Consider the following 26,891-nt stretch of genomic DNA (forward strand, 5'->3'; position numbering starts at 1 on the left):
CGACTGTGCGGCCCTCCTCCACTTCTCCCTCTCCCATCCACTTCATTCACTCCCCCGTCTTTGTCTTCTGTCTTGCTTTGTGTCTCTTCTCTTCCTGTTGCCTTGCTCTGCACCGGCACTGTGGAAACCACGCTGAGGGCGGCCACCACCAAAGACGAGGAGACGCCATACGCAACAACAGCTCCGTCAAACCACCACCTCCTCCTCCTCCCACCACCGCACTCGTCGCTGCGAATGGCCTCCTGCTGAAAGGCCCCCGTCTCCTATTCCCCATTTCGATTCGACACCCCTTTTACCACGTACCACCTTCATTGACCCTTCTCCCGACCCCGTCCTCCGGTCGCTGTCCCGCCTTGACACTACCTTGGTTTCCTTTGTTTCGACACACCAGGCGACCCTGACCCTGATCGTCCTCACGTCGCGCTTCTTGAGCGCCTCCTAATAATCCGCTTTGCTGGTTGAGCTACCACCACGCTAGATGCAAAGCCGGCGACACAATCTCAATCTCCCGCTCCCGTTCAACAGCGTCAGCTTCACTTCTTCAGTATCATTGTCGCACCGCCATCTCATCTCGTCGTCATTGGCCTGACTCTGATCACGCACTCACGAGACCTGCCTTGCTGCTGGACCCGACTATCTCCTTCCACTCCTCACACCCAGAGTCTGGAGGTTGCTGGCTTTCCAGCTCTCCAGACAGCGCGATGGCCGCCATATCCGCCGCGTCAGCGACGGCCAACACAATCACCCCCCCGAGCAGCAGCCACGGCAGCGGAGGTGCATGGAATAATTATGCAACGGCAGACACAGAGGTAAGATAGCTACGGTCCCGGTGACTTCTTAAATTTTTTTTTTTTGCAATTGGCCCCGGCCAGGCCGCTTGCAGGTGCATATGCTGACAACGTCACGCAGAACCTACAAAACAAAAGATCGCTGGATAGAACCGACCAAACCAGCCGGCCACCCCTATCTCAAAACGGCAGCTCGGCAAACATTTATGAATACGGCTTCGAGCCTCTCCCTCCCCCGCGAAAGAAGGCTTCCAACGACAACATATCTCTGACGAAAAGCACAAGGTCATGGGATAGGACAAACCGGCGTGACAACGACACGTCGAAATCGGGCAACAGCGCAGACGATGTTTTCGGTGGGAAGGCTGGGTCCGAGGAGAAGCGGTTGACGAACGAGGTGCCCGCCTCTGACGACGACAAGTGGATTCACCGCGACAAGCTGGCAAAGATTGAGAGTCAAGAGCTCCAGGCTGCAGGCATCGTCTTACCGAGGGCGCGTGCGAGCAGCAAACCGCGCAGAGGTCGCAGCGAGGAGAAGCTCAATGGAAGCTCCAAGAGGACCACCTCCGCCCCACCAGACGACGAAATACCACTCCCGAGATCTAGGAAAAGCTCGGTGTCGCCGGAGAGCATAGTCCCGGAAGAGAGGATGCTGGATACGGAGGTGCCTACCTGGGATCTTCGGCTGCCTGAAGAAATCGCTGTCGAGGGCGACGACGCCTACTGGACCTCTATTAGTGACAAGAACAAAAGCGGCTCCAAAATCCCCGTCGCCAAGGCCAGCCCGGCCCCCATCCCAGAGTATTACTTGGAGAGGAACGCGCCCTCTGGACGACGAAGAAGTGGCGGCAGCGAGCTCGAGACGATTGCCTACCCGAAACCACGACCGAGGAGCGGCAGCGCAAATACGCTCGGTGCGACGTCAACTTTGGCACCCGCGAAACGCAACAACACCGATATCTCTCCCCGAAAAGGCAGCGGCACCTCCAGCACCACCAGAAAGACCTCGACTCAAATCAAGGCTGGTGGAAAGACCAAGACACGTGGTGGCAAGGATTCCACGAGCAGCATATCGGGAAACAGGCCGACAACGCGATCGGGAGACCTCTCTCCTGGTGTCAAGAAGCCTGAGGGAGATCCACCATGGATGGTGGGATCCTATCGTCCTGACCCTCGCCTGCCACCTGACCAACAACTACTCCCGACGGTCGCCAAGCGTCTGCAGCAGGAGCAATGGGAAAGAGAGGGCAAGTATGGCAGTATTTACGACAAAGAGTTTCGCCCACTCACGGCAGATGGTCTTCTCAAGCCTCCCGAAGGTGGATCAAGCACCACACCCCCCGAAGAAGAGAAGCAGGAGCAAGATGAGTGGCCGCTTAGAGGTGACGCTCCCAAAAGTCCCACGTCGCCGAGCATCAAGCAGACCAACTCGTACTCGACCATGCCCAAGATCTCCGACAAAGCCCAGACCAGCCCGCTGCCGAGCCCACGGGGCCCACTGAGTCCGACCATGCAACTCCAGCAACCCGCCGAGACTCAGACAGTCGTCCGCGTACCCGAACGGCCTTCTGCTGCCGCAAACATGTCCATGGGCGGAGACAAGAAGAAGAAGAGCGGAGGCTGCGGCTGCTGTCTTGTCATGTGAATGGCCGCTGCCATGCGTCTAGCCTTACTCAACTTTGCCGCCAACCCCAGTACAACCCGTTCCTGCACCGCAACACCATACCCTTTTCAACCGCGAGGCGAGCCTCCAACGACGTTACGAGTCTCTTAATTCCATTCACAGCATCGGCCGATCCAATTAGATGTATTTATCAAAATATTCCCACCAGACAACTGCATTGTCTTTCGCAGGCAATCCACTTGAGAGCAGCACCGCGATCCAAGTTTTCTTTTGTACCCTACCGAGCGTCCTGCAGCAGCAGCTCTCCAAGCCAGCGTATCCTCGATCCGGTGTGTATGTGTCACTTCATGAGGTTAGAGGGGGTTTGGTGGCAACGCGCCGAGTGACGGGGATATTGCTTTTTCGAAGCTGTACTGCAAACCAGAACGGAGAGGAGCTTGTTTATTGAACATCCAACATTCCTGGAATGTGTCTGGCAGAGCCGTGATCCATATCCCAAATCGAAAGGCAGTTGAGCAGGGGTTGCCTCTTCAAGACTTGCCAAATCTTACTCCCCGATTATCAAAATGTATAATCGTAGCGATTGCACCAGAAAAATTGTCAACTTTTTTTTTTTTTTTAACACGCTCACACATACTCGTTCATGCCGAGCTCCATCTTGTTTTCCCTTTTTACGCAACGTGTTGTTGAGTGCATGCGGATTTCTACTTCCATCCCGCCAGGCGTTTACTGTTGAATTCTCCCCATGCCTGGCGTTTACCTCTCTTGTCCAAATCACAATGGGGAGTTTGGCCTTTCTATTCTTGTTGCCGAGTTGAGTTCAGATTGAAGATCTTTCAAAGGGGGTTAGCGGGTCAATCAGAGGGGGCTTTTCTGTGCCGAGGGTCTGGATAGGAAAGTTGTGATACCGTGCGTGGTTAAGGAGCTCGTGTCGTGGTGCAAGTGATGGTGGAGGGGCTTGAAAATTGCGAGCTGGGCGGATTCGACAGATGAAGAAAGAGGAGGGGGTTAGGGGGCTTAGGCATCGGTGCGGTTTTATATATAATTGATACCCATCCATACTCCGCTGGTGACCGAGGCGCGGTGAGGAGGATGAGAGGAGTGTTTGCTTCATTTTGGTGAAGTTGGGCGTGGGAGATTGATGGTGGTCTGGAGACGTGAAGAGAGAGTTGGGGGGGAGCTTGATTAGAATAAAGACTTTGTTGTCCATGTTTTGTCCTTGTGGTATTGGCGTGACTCGAGTGATTTTTACATGTTGGGATATGTTCTAGGCGCTTGATGGTGGAGTCATAATGTTGATGCCGAAAGCACCTACCTGCCTTACCTCCCTATCTTGTTGTAGCTTTTGTTCCTTCCAAGTAGAGGTTCTTACCGGATTGAGACCGAGGTTGAATCTCAAGGGTATACAAAAACAGTGTCTCTGCGCCGGCGATAAATACCTAAAGGGGGCGAAGTAGTTCTTTTAAGTTGGTGAGGTGTAGACCGCCCAGAGCTGCTCGAGCAGTGGACTCCATCAACCAAGTAAACAGTTTGACATCGTCTACGTGTCGAAACTTTTGAAGTTTTCACGAGGGAATCAGGGTCAATGAATGAATGATCGTTTGTTAAGATGAAGTTTCTCGTTGTATTAGGTAGTCAGGAGGGAGCCACCCTAGGTCCCGCTTGTTATTCCCAACAGCAGCGCGTACTCTCAATCTGCGGTATACTACTTCCTAAGAAATGAGGCCAGCTGATACTAGGTGCTGGGTCCATACTACTGCCTCGGGTGTACAAAGAAAACCTCGACAGATCAATGGCTACTAAAAGAAGAAGAAGAAAGAAAGACTGCAAACTCAATATCCTCCTCAACCGAACTCGGTATCAAAATCACTGGTTCAGGATCGACGCCGGCAGAACCGTCGGGCTAGTCTGGACAAGCGTGCCAACAGTAACATGGGGCCAGCTAAGCTGAGCAAAGTCGAGAATGACGTTTTGCGAGTACTGAAGCTGGGTGTACGTGACCGAGACGGTCTTGGCCGCGGGGATCGCAAAGCGGACCTCGAACACGGGGACCTCCTCGCCGTCGCGGATCGGGAGCGGGGAGAAGTGCCGGCACGGCTCGGCGGTGGAGGGACCCTCCTTCCACGGCTCCAGGCGGATCTTTGTGCGGACGGTCGAGATCCAGTACTGCGCCTCCATCTTGACGGCGTTGGCGTTGGCGCGGCTGGGCAGTTCGAGGTTTTGTTGTTTGTCGCCGATGAGGAAGCCAATGTTGCTGGTGCCGCCGCCAAAGTTGGGGGCTTGCGTCTGGGTGGTGATGGAGTAGCTGGTGTGCTCGACAATGTCCTTGCCCTTGTTGGCGTTCTTGAGGACGACGTTGGGGTCGTTGATCATTTCTTGCGTGATCGTTTGAGCTTTCACGAACGGGTCGAGGTCCTGGGGGAGGCGGAAGGTTCCGGGATCCTTTGCGGTTTGGCTGGGGAAGGTAATGGGATTCTTGCCGTTGATGGTGAATGGGGTGATTGACACCGTGGGAATCGTAGGGGCGCCCACGCTGAAGGACGGGTCCGAGAAGCACTGGGCATTGATTGTGGTGCCGTGCGGGATGGATGCCATGCGGGCGAGGGAAGTCTTGAGCTTGGGGATGGTGGTCTCCGGAACGTGCATCCAGAGGCCAGGCTCAAAGTGGATGACGGGAGGCTTGGGTTCCGGCTCCGTGATGTCGTAAATCGTCTGCGTGTAGGGCACGCCGTTGAGATCGATATCTTGCTGCTTCATGAGGCCGCGGTTGGGCACATCCCCGAGACCGGGAGCGAAGACCTGGGTCTCATGCGTGATGTTGAGCTGGAGGATGTTGTCCGGGATGAAACCCTGGGGCAGCACGGGGGTGATCTTGAGCGGGGTCGGGGAAGTGGTGCTGTGTGGGCGGAAGATGGTGTTGAATCCTCTACCGGTGAAGGTGCGGTTCTCCAGCTTTGTCAAGACGCCCAACGGCGCGGCAGACGCTCCTGGTGCCCATTGCGGGGTGGCGTCGGTTGCGTGGGTGCTGGCGACGAATGGACAGCTGCCGTTGCCGGTCGAGTTGTTAGTGTCACTTTGTGGCTGGAGGACGGTGGCTCCGAAGGAGTTGGCCGCTGGGACGCTGATGGAGGCGGTGGTGGTGATAGGGAGACCCATGGTTGCAAAGTGCTTTGAGACGGTGATTGCTCTAGAGAGAGGAAATTGGAGGTGAATTGTGATGTGAGATGGATGAGGGTGAACGACGGGAAGATGAGATCCTTTAAGTAGGTTGTCTCGATGCTTCCGATATCACACAAACGACGGTAGAGGCCAACTCTAGTTACACGAACAAGAGATAAGCAGAATTCCGCAAGCGCTGATACGAGCTGGCCGTAGATGGCTTCAGTTGGGGAGCTGAAATTTAATAAGACATGTTGAGCGCCACGGCCTGTCAGCTCGAAAGAATGATTCGAGAGACCTCAGCCGCATTTGAAGCTGACAGCCCAACACCAAGACCGCTTTGAAACTACACAGTGGTTTTTCCAATTTTTTCCTTCTCTTCTCTTCTCAAGCCGTTGGTGTCACTCCTATCCGCCCGCTGCCTTCCTTCCGGCATGCCAAGATGAGAGCTGTAGCCTATCTCTTCACAGCGAGGTTCAGCAGGGACACCATCTTCTGAGTAGCATGTTCTTTTCCAGAGACGACTTCATGTGAATGCCTAGCCAGAGGAGATGATTAAAGTTTTCGAGTGTCTCATTTCACATTCTAGGCCCTAGGAAGTTGCGGCTGAAGTCCCGACGGGCACGCGCCGGTCCGCTTCCGGCACGTTGGAGCCCGCAACCAAGCCTCATCGGCATTCTGAAAGTCCTCGCACATCTCGCTGTGGAATTCTTTTTCTTGCTGTGAGCGCAGGTCTATTCAAAAAGTAGAATTCCTCACTCGAGGCTGAACTTCTGGTTGTTCTTGAATCACCGTGGCACAGAATTACTCTTACTGGTATGTCGTACAATCCCCACGTTAACTGGAGACTAAGTTACGGGAAAGTCGAAGGAGTCTTACATGCAGGTACATCCTATAGCCTACTTAATACTAGCACCTGGGCGTTTCCGAGGGGACCCCCAGCCACGTTCCCTTTCCCCCTCATCAGCTGGAATCCAATGTCTCTGGCTTCGAAACCCCGAACGTCTGATTGGCCATAGTCCGCATGTCATCTTGCCATGCCATGTGCTAGTCCGACGGCACCTAGCAAAACGTGGGAATCCCCGCTCGAGCACGACGGTCTAGATGCCCAGATCCTGGACTCCAACATGCATGTTGTCGGACCGCCTACGCGCCACCACTGCAACCGGAGGGGGTCACAAGGCATGTCTCAGCCCTTGGGCCAGGCTGACTGCTGGTCAGCCCGTTGGTGAGGAACGTTCTACCGCACCCGGGAAACACGAGGGCGGGGTGACAGTCTCATAGGTAGCACATGGCATTTGGAGTCACTTTTTGTAGTGAGTGATGGGGCGAGGTTTCGGTGAAAGACGTCTGGCATACTTGTCCCGTGATGGGACTTGCGGACGAAGCACATCTTGACTGAAGATGATTACCCTGCTTCTAATCAAAGACTTTGAGTCTTTTCTTGAACTCGCACACTGGTAATACACGCATTGAATGAATGCAAGGGCTCACACATGACCAGCAATAGAAATCAAACATGGTCACTAACGGGGTGAGGAATGACATGTACGTGCTTCATTTTCCGAATTGGGTTCAAGCAAGAAGACAGGGTCAGATTCGAAGCCTCTATGGAAGAATGCTTGTTCAAGAGCGTACTGCAAGGTTGCTAGAGGAAAAGATCTGCTAGTCCTGGGTTTGTCTAGAAACAGTTCTGAGTCTGCGTTGGGTAAAAAACATTTACCTACCTAATCTTATGACAAACTTCAAGCATGAACTTCTTCCTCCTCATATAAGTTGTATCTTGGCTTGTTCCTGAAGAGAGCTCGTTTCGATTTCATAGAATAAGCCCAGCTGCTTTCCCGTAAATTTTCAGCGCCCCATGCAGAGTCATTTTTCCTCATTGCGGCTGCAGAGGCAACAAAAAAACCTCCTCACACATGAACTCTGGTATTGCTCAATTAGCCTCCCCTTTCCTAGAGTGGGGTTAGCAATTGAGTCTTGCCAGATAGAAATGGAACCTGGTTGGGCATCGTGAACTTTCGTCCTCAACTATCTCATACCCACGAACACACACAGCGGCATCCACTCACCCAAGTAAACTTGGGTCCCGTTTTCGGCTCTCACCAGCATCCGTGTTTTCAGCCGAATTCAATACCAAGCGTCGATGGTTTAGTGGTAAAATTCTCCGTTGCCATCAAGCAGCGTCGGGGAGCCGGGGGTTCGATTCCCCCTCGACGCAATCTCTTTTGATCATTACTTTTGCTGCCCTCTGTATGTCTGTTCAATACTGAATGAAGTATGGTCGCAGTCTCATTATGATACTTAACATGCTGTTATTTCACGTGCCAAGGTCGAACGAAGGAACCATGACTTACTTAACGGTTTCAATAGAAGCTTCGACTTCTGAAAAGTTAGGATCAGACTTCATTTGTACTTGGCTCAAGACACCTTGGGTCAAGTGTCGGTAGCTCATTCCCATCAAGATTTCAGACAGGCAAGCAGACTTCAGACACTGCTTCTAATTGTCTAACCCAATCAAAACCGGGTGCTTCAAAATGAATGTAGAGTTATTAACCAGCCTTGCAACATGTAAATGGAGTTGTGCCTTCAGCTTAGATGTTGTGCTGATCGAGATGACTCTCGGGGGGGGGAACGAGCAAAGGTGAAGTTGGATTGAAGGCCTTGGCGGCGTCGCAAGATCAATAATTGTCAGCTCATAGTTGCAAGCCCACATAATTGAGTAGCCTAGCCTACCTCAAGACATTCGAGATGGTTTGTTCTGATTTAGGTAAGTGTATGTGCTGTTGATGTGAAGACTGAAGCACTTGAGCATTGTCTTCTAAAACTTTTCGGCCACCTAATACAAAAAAGCCCAGGGCATTTTCATCATAACCTCATCTCTCAACCTTCAATTTCGCACCAACTAGGTACCTGAGTACGAATAGCGACGCTTAGTACGCGACAAACCTCGCTTTCAGAAGGCAGCGTGCACATCAGATTCAGTTAATACCACCCACATCGTAGATAAAGACAGCGGCTGCCTGTCTTGGATGGTACGATAGTAACAGTACTACGGATCAGGACGGCTGGCGGTTCTCTAGAATCCAGACGTTGACTCTCAGTCTCCCACAGACTGCGTATAAAAGAACCACCTTCAGAAACTGATACCGCGTGATGAAAGCTGCGCCCTGTGTCATGTAGTCATGTAACAGTGCTGGCTGAATCGGGCTCACCAGGGACCTTGACAGTGCGCTCATAGACCGACCATCAGGCTCAAAGTCAAGTCAAAGGCGAATTCTGACTAGGAGTCTGAGGCAATTTCCTCAACGCGGCGCATATCATCTTAGGGCGCAAAATTTCCCACCTGAATATGAAAGCAAAGGCAGGTTTTGGTGCTACGTTCAAGCGAAAGCCTTGTGGGGATTCTCTTACGCCGGCCGATCAATCCCAACAACTTACTCCTCGTGAACGCTGTGAGCCTCGCTATGACGATCAATCATTGTATCGGCTCATGCAGTGACAATACCATTTTCCTCACATATATTGACCGGTTCCGTGGGAATACACGCCTAGCCCAGCACACTGCCGAGGTGTTTGATGTCAACTTCGACATGCTCCATGCCAACTCCGAGATCGTAAGCAGGAAAACCTTCTCAGATACGAAGGATGGTCATGTCATGAGGATGCTCTACCCAGGGGTCTCAGAGACAAGGGCGAAACTTGGCGATCCAATCAATCGAGAGAGCTAGTGCCTCTTGCCGCTGCGAAAGCAGCCGCGATCGGTTGACGGATCTTTCAACTCATTTGGAATGCCATACACCAGCTCATCGCAAGTTTGTGACAATAGTTGCACTACAACGTCGATGTTTACTGGACGTGATGGGGCTGAAATGCCCCAAATCGAAGGGCTCAAAAGTGATCAGAATCATTGAAGCCGAGAGGAAAACAGTTCCGTACCCTCTGAGAGCACCCCGACGCTGGCAGATCTTCGATCAGCTGAAGAAGCGAAGCGATCAGTTGGATCTCTATCAGCTCTGTTGACTCATATAAAATAGCCTTCTCGAAGAGTTTTTGTGGACAATGATATGGTGCAGAATTGAGGGGGAAATAGTTAAAGAGGAAAACATTGAATCTTGACAAGCGTGACACAGACAGCGTTCCAGGATCCAGGAAATCCGAAGCGGTCCTCCTGACTTCTCTACAAGATTGGGCGGACCCAAGGAGACTGACGGCATGGCCTTAGAGCCAGAGAAGGAGAACATGCGGCATCTTTATCAGGTTACCAGAAAGAGCTGGAAAGGTTAAAATTCCGACAGGAGGTGGTGACATAGATTGGCGTGACTCGTGCAACTTTTAAGAAAACTGGACTTGATTCGGGGCGAAGCCTCGCTGTGCCCGGGAAACTCAAAGCCCGCTGTTTCTATTAAAGGGAAAATGATCCACTTCCATCTCGAGTTCCCTACTAAACCTCTTTCCCTTTCTTATTTTAGAATTCCTTGCCTTTCAGGACACCCGCGGGCTTGCAGATCGAAATGTTTTCGCATACTCTTGCGCCTCTCCCTTTTAGAAATTTTAGAAAAACTCGACCGGCGCGGACCCAATGCACGCTACTTTCTCGCAACTAAACGCCTTGATCCCTATTCCGACTAGAGCGGAACCCTGAAATCGAGGAAGTGGCGTCGCGGGCCGCGCCAAAGTCGCATTGGAGGTTTCCCCGAGTCCCCGGCGCCCCGAATGGGGGAGCAGAGTCTTGCCAGATCCGGGTACGAAGTGGACATCGACGTCATGAACATGCCTTTTGAAGACTTTGGTCGGACCCAATTCAACCAACGACTCACACAACGTTACGTAACCTCGTTTTTGAGCATTCAGGGTGAGCATTCAGGGCCCGAGAATTGCTTCCGCGACCTGGAAACATCTCTCCCACAATGCCAAAAAGTTAGCCGTAAAGCCGATATAGGCGATTGCTGTAAGGCAATCAGGTCATTGTACTAGTCGCATATCGTTAGCGATGTCTCATCACCCATCATCACTACCCCTTGACACATGTGGTGGATCTCGTATAGGTTTCGTGGCCCACCGTTAAGAGACAGGCAAGGGACAACAACGATGAAAGTCTCACCGCCTGGAGATGTTGAGATGGATGACCTCCTAAGCACATCCTAGTATGACTGAGAGAGTCTACGGCGCTTCGGTGTACTCATCCCACGAGCGTTCTGTAGTGCTCCCTTGCCGCTCAACCCAATCAACGACTGGCAGAACGCTACGCCTCCCTCGGTCTCCGCGGCTGATCTCCCTCGTCAAAACATTTACGACCCGTGAGTGGTCAGTCAACAAAAACAGAATCAACAAGTCATGGACTCAAAAGAGTCCACGCTCATCAGGGATTCGGCCGAGCAGTAAGTCATGCATGGAAGGAGACCCCTGCCACCGACATGCCAACGCTTCAAGCTTGGCAGGGAGAGTGGCCACTGCGCAAGGAATCGGCATCGGCTCCGGTTCATCTGAGCCGCGGGAAGAAGCTTGGCGTGCGTAAGGCTCTCCCAACTCCGGGGCTGAAGTGGGATCGCGCGACAGGGTTCTCTCGTCTGCAAGTTGCCCAAAATAGATAGATTAAGAGTTGACAGTCGTCCCATCATGTGCCTCAAAGGCGGGGAAGGATGTGAGGTGGTCCAATCACAGGGTACCTTAATACGTACGAGTATTCGTCTAATCACACAAGTTGTGAGGTACCATGCCATGAGCCAGCTAATAAGGGGGGCTTTTTTGGATCTGTTATGGGCACGCGGGAGTTTAAGGCTGGGGGGAATTTGAGGGAATTTGAGGTATTCCCGCGACGAAAGCTGGAGAGCCCCTGTTCCACGTTATGCCATGATCAATTCTAATGTGGTTTGATCATACTGTTGGAGTTTTTGCATGCTATGGTAAGAGGGCGCGGGTGAGGCGTTTCATCATGCGCGGTCTCCTCTTCAAAGCTACCTACTTTGCACAAGGCAGGAACTCACAAATTGAGTAGGGCTATTGTTGCCAGATGAACGATGCGAAGTGGGCATTTTCGTTATTTATTTTGCATATGGGACGTCATATAGGGGCTTGGAGGCTATGACGTTCCACCTCTGAACTAATACGGGAGTTGGGTGCCAATACGAGTTCGGCAGTACCGGGGTCCACCGATCGCCGTTGGCGATCGTCATTGCCCCGGTGGATAGCCTCCCGCCTCCTCGTATTGTCCAAGATTCAGTCGCATTCAAGAGAATACATAAGGTCAACAGCATCGCAAACTCTACAATCCGTTTCGTTCTTGGCCACACACAACCAATCAACTCCTCTAATCACAACCACAACCAACTCACAATCACAACCTATTCTTTAATCACCAAACAAACACCAAACAACTCAACCTTCAAAATGAAGTTCGCCGCTATCCTCGCTTCCGCCTCCGTTGCCGCCGCTGCTGCCATCAGCAAGCGCGACGTTATCTTCAAGGTCTCCAACTTCGGCGCTAGCTGCGTGCCCCACAGCACCCAGTGCTCGTAAGTCTTGGACAAAGTCATTAACATATTTCCCGATGCAACTTACTAACATCCTCTTGTAGTTACGGATTCACCGTCATCCAGCCCGGCACCATGGAAACCACCGGTGTCAACTGCACCGCCCTCGTCACCGGCAACCCTAGCGGCCTCCTCCCCGACGTCACGGATGGCACCTGCGGTTTCTCCTCGCGCACCTTCGACATCGTCCGCGGCGTCGAGGGCCTTACCCTCACCGTCTCCCAGCCCGTCTCCCCCACCAGCAACCAGACTGGCTCCCACCTTCTCTCCAACTGCGAATTTGAAATCTCCAACCAGCCCAACGCCGTTGTCCAGCACTACACCGGTTCCCCCTCTTTCGACCTCATCACCCCTGTGTATAATTAAGCCACAGGTCTTCGAATGGGTGTGCCTTATATTTAGCATTGGGGGAATAGCATAAGACTGTACAAAACATGTTCCGATAGAGCCAAAAGATACCATCATAGAATCCAACTGAATCCTTCCCCACACTGCTTATGCTGCATCTCTATTTCAAATCGTTTGTTGACTTGCTGAATTGCAACCGGGCAAAGCTAGAATATTGATATACACTGGGAAGCGATGTAGCTCATCTCTGAACTCAATAGAGGATATCAACAAACATTTCAGTTCTACTCTCAGAGGGATGCGGGAACTAATGGGACACCGGAGTCAGGTTATGATTGAATTGCTCCAACCCTATCAAAGCAACGAGGCGATCAAATGTCAAGACACTCCGCCATCCCGCATGCAATTCTGGCGTTTGCAGATGGCCGTGTCACATGACCAAGGGTGCAGTCACGTAGTCATCGATGCCTAATGCCTGATCATCTGCTACCTTCAATTTCAAGAAAGCTGGCATTTCCTCTTTGGTTTCTATACTATTTCCTACTTTTTTATCTAACCTCTTGCCTGAAGAGAATAGTCACGATTGAGATACCATGACAGCACTTGAAGTAGAGAGTTCGAGGGTACTACGTCAGAGCTTTAGTAAATGTTAAAATAGCATAATAAGCTCCTCGACCCCAATATACACATGCCAACTAGATATTTTCGTTTTTAGGGATTCGTCACCTTTCGAAACCGAGGGTCGTGGACTAGAACCTTTGGTATCCTCAGAAGCACTATATTGTGTAATCACTTAAGAATTCGGGCGTTCTTGTAGGGCTAGCCGCAAGTTTTGATAACGGCGTCGACTTGTATATTGTCGACTAAAGCATAGCAGCCATTGCGAACTCTTCTCTTTGAACCTTAATCAACAAGCCGCATAAGGGTCCATTTAACTTTTCGGCACCTTGTCTTCTTGGAAAGTGTTACTGTTGCATTCGCGACAGATGATTAGTAAAAATCAAAAGTCCACCCTATAATGGTAGCTCGGTCATTGGTGCTAGAGTACACCTCTTCCTTCGTGGTTGTTGATGAGCTTATTCATGAAATCCTAGAAAATATCACAGCAGAGGGTCTCCAAGCTGCGATAGTATCTGCACTACAGGATCTACGCTGTCTGTTTAGAGATGGCAAAACTCGGCCATGTGAACTCATCTCTTTTAACTAGAATCTTGTTTTTGTAGAAGAATTCAGTCCTACCTAGATCAATGCAAGTTTTACTGACTTCTCAAGAGAGACCTGAACTTCCATGGACGCCAATTGTCTGATTACATAACTAGAATTTGGGTTCAATTCATGAAAGAGCTCGTGTTCATAAGGGTGTCCCTGAACGAAGCTACTGGTAGGTGAGGGTGAGATTTCTGTGCATTCTTCACCACGATGGAAATGGTGTGTAACCAAGTCAATAGACTCGGGACAGCTTTATATTGGCTCATTCAGCTTCGCAGGAGAAGACGAGCCAATCACATCAGAATCACTTCAAAACATCTGGAGAAAGGATTGCGGGAGTCATGTCATGGAGTCTTGAAAAGGGCTCGTTCGACTTAGGTGCTGTTTTCATTGATGCCGATATCAAGGGCGGCCGTTGTGTATCTAACAGCAGTATTCTGCTTATGCCTGACTCGCACCAGAGCTTTTCAGGTCATCTTGACAGTAAGAGCGATAAATCGATTTGAAATACCCTGCTATATTAGCTTTGATAGTAACGCCACAAGGCTTTGACTACGGTGCATACTCTTGTGCACTGCTCCAGACGTCGGAGCCAGCTCTCCGAAGGACCGAAGGATCTTTGCAGCATCGTCATCTTCAATGGCTAAGCAAAGCCATTTTGGTCAAGCCCCGCTCCACGTGGCCGTTTACTGAATCAGTGGCCTTGACTAGCTCTTCGACTCAGCCGGGGGTGCCTGTCGCCAGGTCATCGATGCTAAACATGCTACGGAACTTACAGCAATTCAAACGGGCAGGGAGCCACCATCGACCTTTTAAACATTACGACTTTTTTCGGAAATACCGATGCTTCCCATAGTTATCATCAGAAGCAAGAGTTTTTTAACCTCCCTGAGTGATGAACTAACTGGCTGTTCGCAAGCGTAAAATGCCGCTCTTCGCTCGGAAAAGTTTAATCGAGAAAAACTAGTCAGACTTTCGTAAAATCGAGTCAACCACGGACGGATCCTCTTCAGGACAATGACGTTGAACTCCTCCAGGCTCTCTTTCTCCTCGTTATCGAGGTGTGTTGAATTTTTGAGAGAATTCGGCCTGGGTTTATTTACCAATCTTCGGTCATGAGCGCCTAAGTAGGGGGAGCTCTAAACAGGTCCAAATTTGACAATGTCAAATCCATGACTCGAAGCTATACCCCTTTAGCTACCGCGAGGGTGGTAGAGCTGTTTCAACGACCATGTCTTGAGAATGTTGTGATATTGATTTGCTTTGTTTGAACATCACGATGTAGACATCAAGCATCTCACACCTACTTTCAGCTACAGTTCAAATAAGAGGATCATCTCAAGTTCTTCAGCTCCCACTACTCTTCATCGATTGGCCACAGGCTTTGTCCATGTGACAAGAGGTTCGTAGCCCTGCGAAGCAACACGTGCTCTTCGCAGCTGCACGGAAAGGGAGCATGGTCAATTATTTGACCGGGCTCATCTGCTTCCCAAAGCTCAAATTCATGATCAGTTCTTGCCCATGAAAAATTCGAAATTGTCAGCGACAAGTCCTACAGGGCTCACCGTTGTCTTCCGCAAAGTCTTGCACTGATGCGAGGCCGGCTAGAAAAAAATTAGAGCGCGATTGGTGGGCCCGCGCATCTATCGTCGAGTGCTTAGTATCGTTCGTTCCGGTTTCTCGGCTTCTCCGTCATAACACCATGGTTCGCTTTATTTCTCGCCAAACAAGATGACCAGTAGATGGAAATCAAGAGATAAAACATCGCGTATATTTAGCTAACCACAGCCAGCTCGTTGAGACTCATCAGAACCGCCAGCAATCTTCACACTAGCCCTCAAGCCATCATCTTTCTCTGAGCTTCTGCCTTGAAAACACCATCACATATCAAAGAAACCAAAAGATTCGCATTATCACACAAAACATGAAGTTCGCCACAGTATTCGGTCTCCTGTCATTGGCGACTGCTGTTGCCGCGAAGCACTACTGCCTCGGCGCATGCATCAAGTGCTACTGCGGCGACATCCAGTACGACGACCACAGATGCGCCCTATGCAGCTGTAACCACAACGCATACAAGTCTCCCAATTCGAACAACACGCAAGGCCATTGCGATCAGCCCGGGGGATTCCATCTTGGATGCGGCTGGAATTCGGGTGGAAAGTGTTTTTAAACGGCGGGGGTGGGGTGGCCATTGGCATGAATTACGTGCCAAGCTGCTAGCTCGTGGGGAAGAGGGGAGCTATAATGTTCGGGGCAGGCGTGCTATTCCAACCCAGCCTGTATGGTGTATCAATCAAGATCGAAGTCTTGAACGTTAGGGGATCTTGCCCTCAAAGGTTTAGGCGACGTAGATGCTGGAGCTCCCCTCGAGACTATCTAGTGCCACCACACTAGGGGTGGCTAGGAATATATGAGACAGAGACTTAGACCTTCTAGCTATCCTCCTACTTGCACGTCAAGTAGCATTGTATATCCAACAGAGAGATATCTACTTGGTCACAACGGCCGCAAGGCTACCACTGCTCGTGATACGAAGATTCCGACAGAGACATTGGGCTCTTCGCCTTCGAATCGATTTGCAACCTATGCGGCATTATAATCATATAGATGTGATTAACAGTGAATCTCTGTTGAAAACCCTCCTCAAGACTCATGGAACGAGTTCCAGTACTTACCACCTGCCTTCTGGAAGAAGAACGTACAATACCTGTTCCGGGCTGGTCCCGACTCCTCATGGCATATACTGGCTGTACCCGTACTACTCAAATATAACCAAGCTACATGTCAGGGACTTTCAACCACGTCCTTTCATGTGAAATGTCTTGGGTGGGACCGTGTTGCCCAGTTGGGTAGGTGGGCTGGTTGCCATAGTCGCCTGCGTTCGAGGGCGAACACTCCATATTATCTAACGAGATTATGCTTCTCCGTAGTAGATGTTAAGAGGTTCAGGAATCAATCAGCGGTGCTTAAAGGACAAAAAAGCCCACCCTCCTGTTTTAATTCGAAATTGGTGGGTGCATCATACGAAAGCGGATCTAGATGCAAAATTGCTATAGCACACGTTGATATGACGCTAACAATTTGGAGTTAGTTGACTCACGAATCTAAGTTGAGAACAGAGAGTAAGCTAGTGTATCTGACTAATCGTCTAATACGTAGGATAAAGTCAATGCAAATCCAACTTCAAAGTGTGTGATGATGTTTGTGAGTCCCTATGACGGACTCAATCCACGCAGACACGAAGTATTTATTATTAAAAAATATCGGCATCGTAAGTTTCCATCTTCCTATGGCACCGGTGGGATATTTTTGATGGATCAGAGTTCGATGACCGGTCTCAACGGCACAGACCAGCCTCCCGATGGGATGCGATGGGATGGAAAGGAAAGGATCAAGAACTGAGTGTGAAGTGGAAGGATCGGTCGGGTGGGTGAGCACTCCCCGGTCCGGAAGCTCCGCGGCACCCCTGACAAAAGGAGTTAAATACACCAGGTGGGACAGAACCACTACTTAGAGAATACAACCTATCTACGTACTCAATTTTGGTTCCTACTACGCAGACGTATCTTCTGGCTCCCATACCGAGGTTGCATCGTATCCATTAATAACTATTAATCAGACTGAGTGCATCATAGTTAAATAGCCCATCCGATTAGCGCGGCCATCGTGTTGGTGTAATAGCGAGTTGGTGTGAGACGGTGGCTCGACCACTTGGTATAGTCAACGAAATCCAACGACACTCCATCCCAGCCTCCATCCAACACGTGATTCCCCCAGCCCCTGGCCTCATCCTGATCCCTTAAGCCCCCGTAACCGTAAGTCAATCTAGCCACAAACGATTGAGGATACTGGTGCTATATACCGGAGCGAAACGTCAATATAATAGAAACTAATATAAACTATTTAATATCGGTAATAGCAGGACTATAAATGAGCCCTTAACCTGTATTAAGACACTCTCAACCAATTAAGCTAACAGCAACGCCACAAGACTTAACATCAACCACACCCGCTGGCGATTCGGGCGATGCACGGCGGTAAATTTGCCGTCCGGCGGGAGATGATACTGAAGCTGCCAAATAAAGACTGTCGCAAGGCGTTGGATGAGTTTGGAAAGGCGAACTCGACAAATACGGATGTTGGCTTCTTAATGGAGCGCATGTGGGCGCCCCATGTTCTGTCAAAAGTACCGGCTGCCGAGCGTGCAGCATCCGTTATGTGACAAGACGATTAGCCCAATCGGAGGCTCAAGTTGGGGCACATCTCGAAAACGGGAAGGGAAGGGACAAGGTGGAAAATACTTCGAGAACTGTAGAGGATAGAACAAAAAAGATGGGTTATATATGGTAAAAGTGCAAAAGAAACTCCTCGACGGGGAATTGAACCCCGGTCCCCTGCGAATCGTTGATTTTCAATGACAAGCAGATATCCTCACCACTAGACTATCGGGGATTAGTGGATGTTTTCATCCAGTGATAGTTGGTTGGGAGGGGCGATCGCGTGCGGACCTATGTACCCCACCAAGTCCACTGGTGCCCTCTCACCATCTCCATCTGTGCCTACTTCGAACTCCTAGAGGTCTGTAAGCTGTGAATGATTCTCGACGCCTGCAATTATCCAGATGGTGATCTATTAGCTGCTCATTACCGTAGGTAAATAGCCCGCTTCTCCGGACTGAACCACTCAGTATGCCATCCTCAACGTGCCGTCAAAGCCACTTAGTAGCCTCTGCGGAATCGACATCTCTCCTTCTCATGCGTATCTCGATACCACTTCGTCGTCAACACTTTCGAGCAAGATGTGTTCCTGCACGGATACCCCTGTCTCTTCTCGCGATTGAACGCGCACCCCTCGCGGAGGTGCTTATTGCGGTTGCTGACGCTCGAAAACGTCTTTGTGCACTGCGGTGTCAAGCACGGTAGTCTGTCTCCTCTGTTCCGGTGGTCGCGCGGCGTCGAGCGCGACGTTGCCGAGCCGGCGGCGCTGCCGATGCTACTGTAGACGGTGTAAGAGCGAGCCAGATGTTGGGGGTGTTATGCTTGGATAGGTTGTGGCTTACCTTATGCTCGAAGATGATACGTCCCGGCGAAGGCCCAGTGTGCTGAGGGACGAGAAGCTGCTCGACGGGGTGGTGCATACCTCTGATCCGTGCGCCGGTGATTGAGCCGCAAGTGATGGGATAGACAGCTGGCCAGCAGATAGACTGGGCTGAATCGAGATGCCATGCATCCTAAGATATTCTGCTATTAAAGCATAGCAACGAGAGTATCCCGAGAGCGTGGTGGTGACAGTTTCGGTGACGGCCTTTTTAGACCCTGAGTGCAAGCCTGGGCTCATGTTAGTTTGTTAGTTTAGCAGCATAGGTGACGGTGTACTTGCCCAAGATCAGCCCAAGCACGATGGAGAAAGCCACGGAGAAGAGCAGCAGCATCGTAGAAGAGAGTACGTCCTCCCAGCCTCCATTCAAAGACGATGACGGCGCCGGCTGCCTCAAAGTGGTATCCTCAAGGCGGTCCATGTGTAGAAAGTCTGCCCAGAAAAGATCATCGCGCTGGGTTGAAGAGCCGGCATAGGAGGTTTGGCCCGACTGTGATCGACCCGGTATTGTCTGGGCCTGACTACTCGCAACTCCTAGGTGAGTCTCTTGGTTCTCAAATGCCCTCTGTATCGCCGCAAGCCTAATACCAGGCGTTGAGATCCTTGACGGTATCGACTCCTTGCGCTTCTCAAGTGAAATGAGATTTTGGGCCAAGTCTTGAAAATGTGGGAGGCACTCTGAGTCAGGATGCAAAGGCATTTGGCCTAATGGGGTGTATCCCCACATGTGGAATGCCAGGTCGTCGAAGAGGAGTTGCGATGAGGCTGGTAGAATGGAGCGCCAACGATCGAGATCATCAACAAATCTGCGTCAATGTTAGACTTGGCGGGCCTAGTTGCAGACCACTGCACTCCACTTCGGGAAGCCTTTGACTGCTCTCAAAAAGTGCATTGCGAGGATATGGCTTACTCAAGTGAAAGAGAATCGTCGCTTGTATATAGCGTCAGATAGGTGGCATTGGCCACAAGCAGTGCGTCAAAAACCTCAACAAGGGACGACGGCGGACTGTCCTGCATCAGACCACGGAACACACCAAGACCACGATCCCATACTGTATTGGAATGGGTATAGTCTCCACCCATATTGTTGACTTCTGCGTGGTCTGAGCAGTCACAGAAGTCGCGGAGCTGAGAACAAAGGGAGTGCATGGATGAGACCAGGCTTTGCCCCAAGAGTCGCCGGCGACGGCGAGAGCATTTGCGCCGCACCCGCTCTCTGGGAGTGTCAGCCGCTCGATGAAGGCGACGACCACAAGGAGCACTAGGCTGACTGGCATTGATGCCGCCGGTAAGGCTGGAAGCAGCATCAACCTCGGTTCTTGTGTAGTCTGTACCCGACGGCACTCGTTGGAACGCGGTAGTGGAGGTTGGTTCCATGATGCTAAGATCAGCGAAACAGTCGAAAGTATCGTCCGTAGTGGTCGACCCTATTGTATCCATTACCCCAAAAGAGAGCATGATTTCCATGATCTCTGTTTTCTCGTCAGAGACTGCAATGGCGACTGCCTCTCGCAAACCCTCGGGTACGAGGGTTTGCAGCAGTATCGTGCGAACAATCTCGGCTTGCCCCCAGAAGACCGCGGCGGAGAAGGGCGTCAAGACTACATTCTCAGTGCCGCCGCTCATCTCGTCGTCGGCATAGACACCTAGAAATGTCGCCCCTTGACGTAAAAGACTCTCCACTTGCGTAACATGGCCAAGCCTGATGGCGACGTGAAGGGGGTCGTTGGTTATGTCGCGTAAGAAGGATCCGGACTGGCTCGTGGACTTGTCCCTTGTTCTTGACGCCAGGTCTAGAACGTAGCGATAAATGTCCAGCCGGCCTCTGTCAAGTAATTCAAGAAGCAACTCTGGGTTTGTCTCCCACTCGACTTCGCCGGTGCGGACGACGGGCTCGCACAGATCGTGCAAGGCGGTAAGATCACCGGCGAGGGCAAGCTCAGTAAATTTAGAGGCCAAGGCATCGAGGAACGCATCGTCCAACACATCCGGGAGAAGACCCAGAGCGAAACAGGCGTCGAGGTCGTCCAGGCCGGCATCTACACTTCGTTGATGCATATCGTGAAGCTGACCGATAGATAGCATGCCATTCGATCGGTATACTTCAGTGCCGATTCCGGCAAACAGGGCTCTGTCCAGGAGTACGTCGCGGACGAGCAGACGAAGCTCGACGGTTGTTGGATGTGATGGCGAGATGGTCTCCAGGTGTTGCAATTGAGACTTGAGGATTGCGTAGTTTGTCAGAAGATCAGGTAGGTCAAATGGCGAGGGCATGGCAATGGCAAGTGATTGCAAGAGTGTCAGGCTCTGGTACTCGATTTCTATACTCTTGGAAAGGCGGCTTTTAGAGACGGTAAAGGCCGGCTGAGATGCTGGGGATGAGTAGAGAGGCAAGTAAACCCCTAGACCGGGCGAAACTGCTTGAAAGATTTCCCCACTGTGACGATGAAGCGGAAGTCAGTCAGTCGGTCTGCTTACGAAATCGTTGTACGATGCAACTCAGGCGGGGCTATAGCAACGAGATTGGCAAAAATAAGGCGCAGGGACGTGATACATTGTAGAGGAAACGGAGAACAATCATTGACAAGTAAAGTAGAGAAATTTCTCTGTGTATAACGCTGAAAGGTGTGCGGAAGTTGCATCGCGAGACGAAAGCTCGGCATACCTTTCGAATACTTCCGTGTAAGCGAAACAAGGCGCATCGTCGATGAAGTCATGATTCAACGACGCCGCATTTGAGGCAAAGCTGGCAGTAGGCCATGAAAGGGCGGCCGGGTGAGACTTGAGGTTCTCATCGATGTCGGCAAGGCGCAAATTAAGACCAAGAGATGACAGGGGCGCCATCTTGACGGCCTAGGACGGCATTGGTATTAGGCAGGGGAGGCAGAGGATCAGGAAGTAGGAGAAGGTTCCCACGCCAAATCAATGGGTAAGAAAGTGTCGCATATTACAGCTCGACAATTCGTAAATATGAGGACTGAGGTAGGCAAAACGTAAGACAGTGCCGCCGTGGATTGAAGCTGGGAGATTTGGTGTTGATGAAGGGATATTGATGCCTGGGAGCGACCCGCGGCTGAGGCTGACATGGTGCCCCGGAGGTGTGGTGGGTCCCTCGAATTTAGGAATCGGCGGCAGGTCACGAGCGGGGGCGCCGCGGGCGATGTGACTGGGTACAGGACGTTCACTTGGAGTTGCCGGTATGCGTCGCTATGCGCCGGTATGCGCGTCGAGAAACGTGATGCCGTGCAGGTACGCTGCTTCAGGGTTTTGGTTGGCATTGGTTGGAAAACTGTTGTTGACGACATTGTCTAGTGTGCCTCGCCTTCGCTGGCCCCATCGCGGCATGTTGACGAATTCGACACCGAGGTTAGGAATTTTCTCGCGCTACGATGCGTAGCATGCAGTAATGATGCAATCTAGACGGGCTTCTGCTGCCATCATGCATATAAACCAGTTCACGGGACGTGATGTTGAGCCAAGCAAGGCAATGGGGAGGGAGTGAATTTCATTCCCAAGTCCACCGACACGGAAATGGAAGTTGGCGAGGTGGAGACCAGTGCGGGATCACATCACACTTACAATTGCTTATCTAAGGCCGAATAGTCGTGTAAGAGCTGACATAATCAAGCACTCGGATGCCAGACCCGCATGGCTGCTATCCGCCACCTTCCATTGGCCAACGCCAGGTTAATTGAAAGGCCCCACGACGCGACTCAACGCGTCTCCCCGGCGCCAGAGTCCTCGATAGCAACATTCAACTTGCGTCTGCTCTCGACACCAAGCCCTTTCCAAACTTTCAGCTATACGCATGCACAAGCAACGCCAAAATGTTGCGACACGACTACAACCGGATCGACCCCAAGCGGCGCAATGTCGTCGACCACCGCAAGAAGCAGTTCGCTTCTCCTGCCTACAAGGAACTAGAATACCCCCACAGACTCAACTTTTACGCCGACGCGCCCACCGCCGACATTACTCTCGAGCAATTCGAACAATGGGCCATTGACAGGCTGAGGAGTGCGTCTTGCTCTATCCTTTTCTTCTCCCACTGTTACTCATAATCGTCTTGAATAGTCCTCGCCGAGTTGGAGGCCTGCGCGTTCCGCAACAAATCCCCCCAGGAAGTCGCGAATCATATGAAGCCGCTCCTCGACAAGTACCTCCCGCTCGAGTCCAACACCTCGCACTCGCCAAAGCTCTTCGCGCAGCGTCAGAAAGACCACTACAGTCACTTCATCCTCCGCCTAGCGTTTGCACGAACTGAGGACCTCCGCCGTCGCTTTACTCGTGTGGAGACGATGCTTTTCCGTTTGCGATTCAACAGTGACGATCTGGGTGAAAGGGCCGCCTTCGTCGGCAGCCTGGATCTCGACTGGTGGGAAGCCGTCACGGATGACGAGAAGCGCGAATACTCATCCGAGCTGGCGGCCATGTCGCGTGGCTGGGGCAAGATGACCTCGACCGAAGACGACACCTGGTTCAAGGTTGACTGGGATCGGGTACCAGAACTTGTAGAGCAGCGCAAGGTGTTCTTAAAGGCAGGCAAGGCTTTCGTACCGGGGAGGGAACAGGCTAGTATGGTGAATGGAGAATTCGTCTCGCGGTTAGAGAGACAGCTGGAGGTAGGCTCTCGACATGACCACGGCGTCTGAGAAATACTGACGTTGAGCAGCTCACGGCACGCGCTCTGCCCCGACTCGACGAAGACGATCGCCTAACTCCAATCCTCGACCATCTCTCCAAGAACTTCATCACGCCAGACAGCTCATACAGCTCAAATACCGCCGCCCCGCCCGGCGCCGAGATCACCGCCCGCAACATTGACAACCTCGCACAACACTTCCCTGCCTGCATGTCGCACCTCCACCGCTCACTGCGCCGGGACGCTCACCTCAAGCACTTTGGCCGCTTGCAATATTCTCTTTTCCTCAAGGGCATCGGGCTGAACCTCGAGGAGTGCCTCGTCTTCTGGAGGCAGAGCTTCCGCAATATCACAGACGACACTTTCAACAAGGAGTACCGTTACAACGTGCGCCACGTGTACGGCGACGTCGGCGGCGACTCGAACCGACGCGGAGGCGGCTACAGCCCGTTCAGCTGTCAGAAGATCCTGACCGAGCACCCGCCCGGCTCGGGCGAGGCCCACGGCTGCCCCTACCGTCACTTCAACTTGGAGAACCTGACCACTCTGATGCAAGGCATGGGTGTGAGCGACCGAGCCACACTACAGGGCGTCAAGGAAGACAAGGAGAATCAGAAATTCCACATGGCGTGTAACCGGTACGTCTCACAGCTCCGTTCCGTCAACGCGCTTCTGGTACCGTTTTGGCGGCAACTGGCTAACCCATATCTAGTGTGTTTGAGTATTTGCATAAGCAAGAACTCAGAAAGGCAAAAGACGAGGGCGTGTTCACGTCTGCACAACTCGAGACAATTGTCCACCCCAACGAATACTTTAAGCGCAGCTACCTCCTCAAGAACCTCGACAAGGCGGCAGATGTCAAGATGGAGGGGTGAGCTTAGCCTTTGACCTGGCAGCAAATAATAACCCTCGTGACTCGCAAGAGACTCATTGACGACCAGTGGTTGAGAATTCTCGAGGGGGAACTAGCTCGAGCAAGCGCATAGCTAAGCTTTTTTTGCCAAAAGGCTTGTGTTGATAAGCTCGCCGACGGAACATAGCTGGGGGCGGAAGCGGCTGCCTGACTAACGAAGCGTGGCTTGATGAATAGACGGGTTCCACGGCGGTCTGGACCTTGTCCAGCATTCATTCTGCTGGAAAGGGAGGTGGGTAAGGGCGTTGGATAACGATAGCAAATGTCTCGCGAGATAACCTTATGGCGATAAATCGGCGTTTACTTTAATTTAATCTTTCAGAGTCGGCCAGGTTGCGAACGCAGGCGCGGGCCAGGAAACTTGAGGTTGTGGTTTAGGTTCCGTTTCTTGCGGAAAGGAAGAGGGAAAAAATGAGAAAGGCATCCCAACTTGAAGTACCACGTATTCCCTGTCCTGAAAGGCTTTCTGGCATTCCCACGTGTTCTGTGTCTTGCTTCATAGGGGACGTGAAGCAGAAAGGAAGAAAGCCCCAAAGTTGGCCGCTACTGTTTCCGCTATGATCGGAGCCGGAAAGTCTAGACTAGACGAAGCTCCGGCGGGAAATACGAAAAAAGCCAAATGAGGAAAACCATCGGCCTCGTTCCCTTTTCCCTCCTTGGGGCCATATCCTTTCTTTGGCTTTTTGTCTTGCCCTCTTCCCCAAAGAAGACATTTTTCCTTCCTCGGCTCGCTCGGTGTCGCGACGGGTTGAGTTTCAAGATCGAACTACGCATACTTGCGGACCAAACCGTAGTGGAGAGCAGAAGGGCTAAAAAGATGGGACCGTTTGTTGTGTTGTAGTCCAAGGGCCTTTCTTGAACTGACAAAGAAAAGGTTTGGACCTCGGCGTCTGTTGTGACACGGACGGAAGAGAGACAGAGAGAAGCACCTAGGCCTAGATCCTGGCCGGTGCCGCGGAGGTTCCCACTCTTCTCTACCTTGCATTCCCAGCGTGAGAAACAAGCCCTTCGGCGGGTTGTGAGTTAAACTGGATTAGGCTTCCTGAAGCTGGGTAAGGGGAAGAAGTCTGAATGAGGGGTCGTGCGATCTGTCTGCCTGTCCGAATGTCCGTCAGTCTGTCCGTCCGTTCGGAACCCACGGCAAATACGGGCATCACGAGATGCGGATTCGCTCGAGAACCGTGGCGTCTTGTGACAATTTGATGATTTCTTCTTGCATGAGCTGTTGGAAATTTCCGAGGGAAGGATCACAAAATGTCGGTGAAAGTGGCGTCTCTGGGAGTGCAAAAGAGGCGGGCCTGTGTGGGTTTCGCATATGCGACAGCGCACTTGCAGGTATCACAACCACTTGGGTCTTCTCTCGGATCTCTGTCTGGTCAATGGTGTATCGTGAGGCCTCCCCCCTGCGTGGTCAAAACGAGGTGTTGTAAGACGGGGGGGGGGGGAAGGGGGGGGGAGACCAAGGTAGACCAGACTTTAGAGCTTTAGTGGAGCGAACGATTGACAAGTGACATTTTGTCTGCAGACCATTTGATGAGAATCAGACGACGGGCCTCGAGTCTCTCCATGACATTCCGCTGTAGGTGTCTTGGGCAACCCCCAGACATGCACTGCACAGCATTGCAACAGACTTTCTCCTTTGCATATGGATCGGTCTAGAACGCCAGCCCGTGTTTTCCCCGACCTCTTGGCCCTGGTCTGGCTATGGACTGGTCTAGACCACCTCCCCCTCGTAGAACCGCTCCCCGGCTCGAACGGTTACACAGGAACAGGAGCTCTCGTCTGGGGGACGAGCTTTGCCTTGCTTGCTGCTCTGTCTTCTCCTACCCTGCCAGGCTACCACTCTCTTCTCCCGGGCCAGGGCTGTATCTCGCTCCTCTGGGATCCGGAACGTGAAGTATGCGTTCGGAAACCAGTTTGCTGTGCCTGTCGAGCCAAGGGCCCCTGGGCCTGGGGCTGGGTAGGAGCCTAGGAGGGGTAGTGAAAAGCCGCGTACTGACGGTGAAGAGGGGTCCAGGAAATCACAGAGGTTCATCCGCCCCCAGGAAAGATTCCAGACTCCTCATGTTCGCGATGCCGATGAGGGGGTCTCAAACCGAGGGTCGGGCTCATATTTTCCGTTTCTTGTTGTTATTTCCCTTTTTTGGCCTTGCGTCGATTTTCTCCCCCACAGCCTCGACGTGGAGATCGAGCTGAAGCGTGCATTGAATAACACCTCAGTCGAGACCAGAGACACCAAACGAAAGGCGGCTCTGCTCTCCTGCTGCTCTGTGCGACGACAGTGTACTTTTTTGCGGGACGAAGTGCAAAGCTGTCGTCGTGGACCGAGATCTAGACCGTGTGGTGTATCCCTAGAAGCTATTCATATTGTCGGGGGAGGGAGAGGACTATGCAATAACCCACAACACGCCTGCTTGCCCATCGTGGGGTCATCCAAAGCATCATGGCCTTGGTTTTTTTTTTCCCCGTTCACCCTACCAATCTTTTCGGGACTCCGTTTTCTAAAAGCCTGCCTACCTTAACTTGGACGGGACTAGGGCGTGTGCTTCTGCGAGGGCCGCGCCTCGACTCAAAA

At 51.8% G+C, this 26,891-nt stretch overlaps 6 protein-coding genes across 6 annotated transcripts; 4 read left to right on the forward strand and 2 right to left on the reverse strand.

The window, feature by feature from the left end:
- Nucleotides 1–701: 701 nt before the first annotated feature.
- On the forward strand, nt 702–2,433 carry CORC01_14201 (uncharacterized protein; the record flags this gene model as incomplete). The annotated part of the gene is made up of 2 exons (XM_022625812.1): nt 702–809; nt 910–2,433. 2 exons carry the CDS (start codon nt 702–704, stop codon nt 2,431–2,433), a joined length of 1,632 nt encoding a protein of 543 aa, XP_022467674.1.
- Nucleotides 2,434–4,278: 1,845 nt separating this feature from the next.
- Nucleotides 4,279–5,568, reverse strand: CORC01_14202 (uncharacterized protein; the record flags this gene model as incomplete). The annotated part of the gene is made up of 1 exon (XM_022625813.1): nt 4,279–5,568. One exon carries the CDS (start codon nt 5,566–5,568, stop codon nt 4,279–4,281), a length of 1,290 nt encoding a protein of 429 aa, XP_022467675.1.
- A 6,393-nt stretch (nt 5,569–11,961) lies between these two features.
- On the forward strand, nt 11,962–12,470 carry CORC01_14203 (hypersensitive response-inducing protein; the record flags this gene model as incomplete). Its single annotated transcript, XM_022625814.1, has 2 exons — nt 11,962–12,086; nt 12,149–12,470. The coding sequence occupies 2 exons, from the start codon at nt 11,962–11,964 to the stop codon at nt 12,468–12,470; spliced, it is 447 nt and encodes a 148-aa protein (XP_022467676.1).
- Nucleotides 12,471–15,585: 3,115 nt separating this feature from the next.
- On the forward strand, nt 15,586–15,834 carry CORC01_14204 (uncharacterized protein; the record flags this gene model as incomplete). The annotated part of the gene is made up of 2 exons (XM_022625815.1): nt 15,586–15,689; nt 15,720–15,834. 2 exons carry the CDS (start codon nt 15,586–15,588, stop codon nt 15,832–15,834), a joined length of 219 nt encoding a protein of 72 aa, XP_022467677.1.
- Nucleotides 15,835–18,382: 2,548 nt separating this feature from the next.
- CORC01_14205 (uncharacterized protein) lies at nt 18,383–22,039 on the reverse strand (the record flags this gene model as incomplete). The annotated part of the gene is made up of 6 exons (XM_022625816.1): nt 18,383–18,659; nt 18,724–18,996; nt 19,040–19,567; nt 19,672–21,198; nt 21,427–21,614; nt 21,713–22,039. 6 exons carry the CDS (start codon nt 22,037–22,039, stop codon nt 18,383–18,385), a joined length of 3,120 nt encoding a protein of 1,039 aa, XP_022467678.1.
- Nucleotides 22,040–22,588: 549 nt separating this feature from the next.
- CORC01_14206 (eukaryotic and archaeal DNA primase) lies at nt 22,589–24,278 on the forward strand (the record flags this gene model as incomplete). Its single annotated transcript, XM_022625817.1, has 4 exons — nt 22,589–22,778; nt 22,836–23,383; nt 23,434–24,041; nt 24,116–24,278. 4 exons carry the CDS (start codon nt 22,589–22,591, stop codon nt 24,276–24,278), a joined length of 1,509 nt encoding a protein of 502 aa, XP_022467679.1.
- Nucleotides 24,279–26,891: the final 2,613 nt, after the last annotated feature.

This window comes from Colletotrichum orchidophilum (genome assembly GCF_001831195.1).
Source record: "Colletotrichum orchidophilum strain IMI 309357 chromosome Unknown Scaffold_251.1, whole genome shotgun sequence".
NCBI lineage: Eukaryota > Fungi > Ascomycota > Sordariomycetes > Glomerellales > Glomerellaceae > Colletotrichum > Colletotrichum orchidophilum.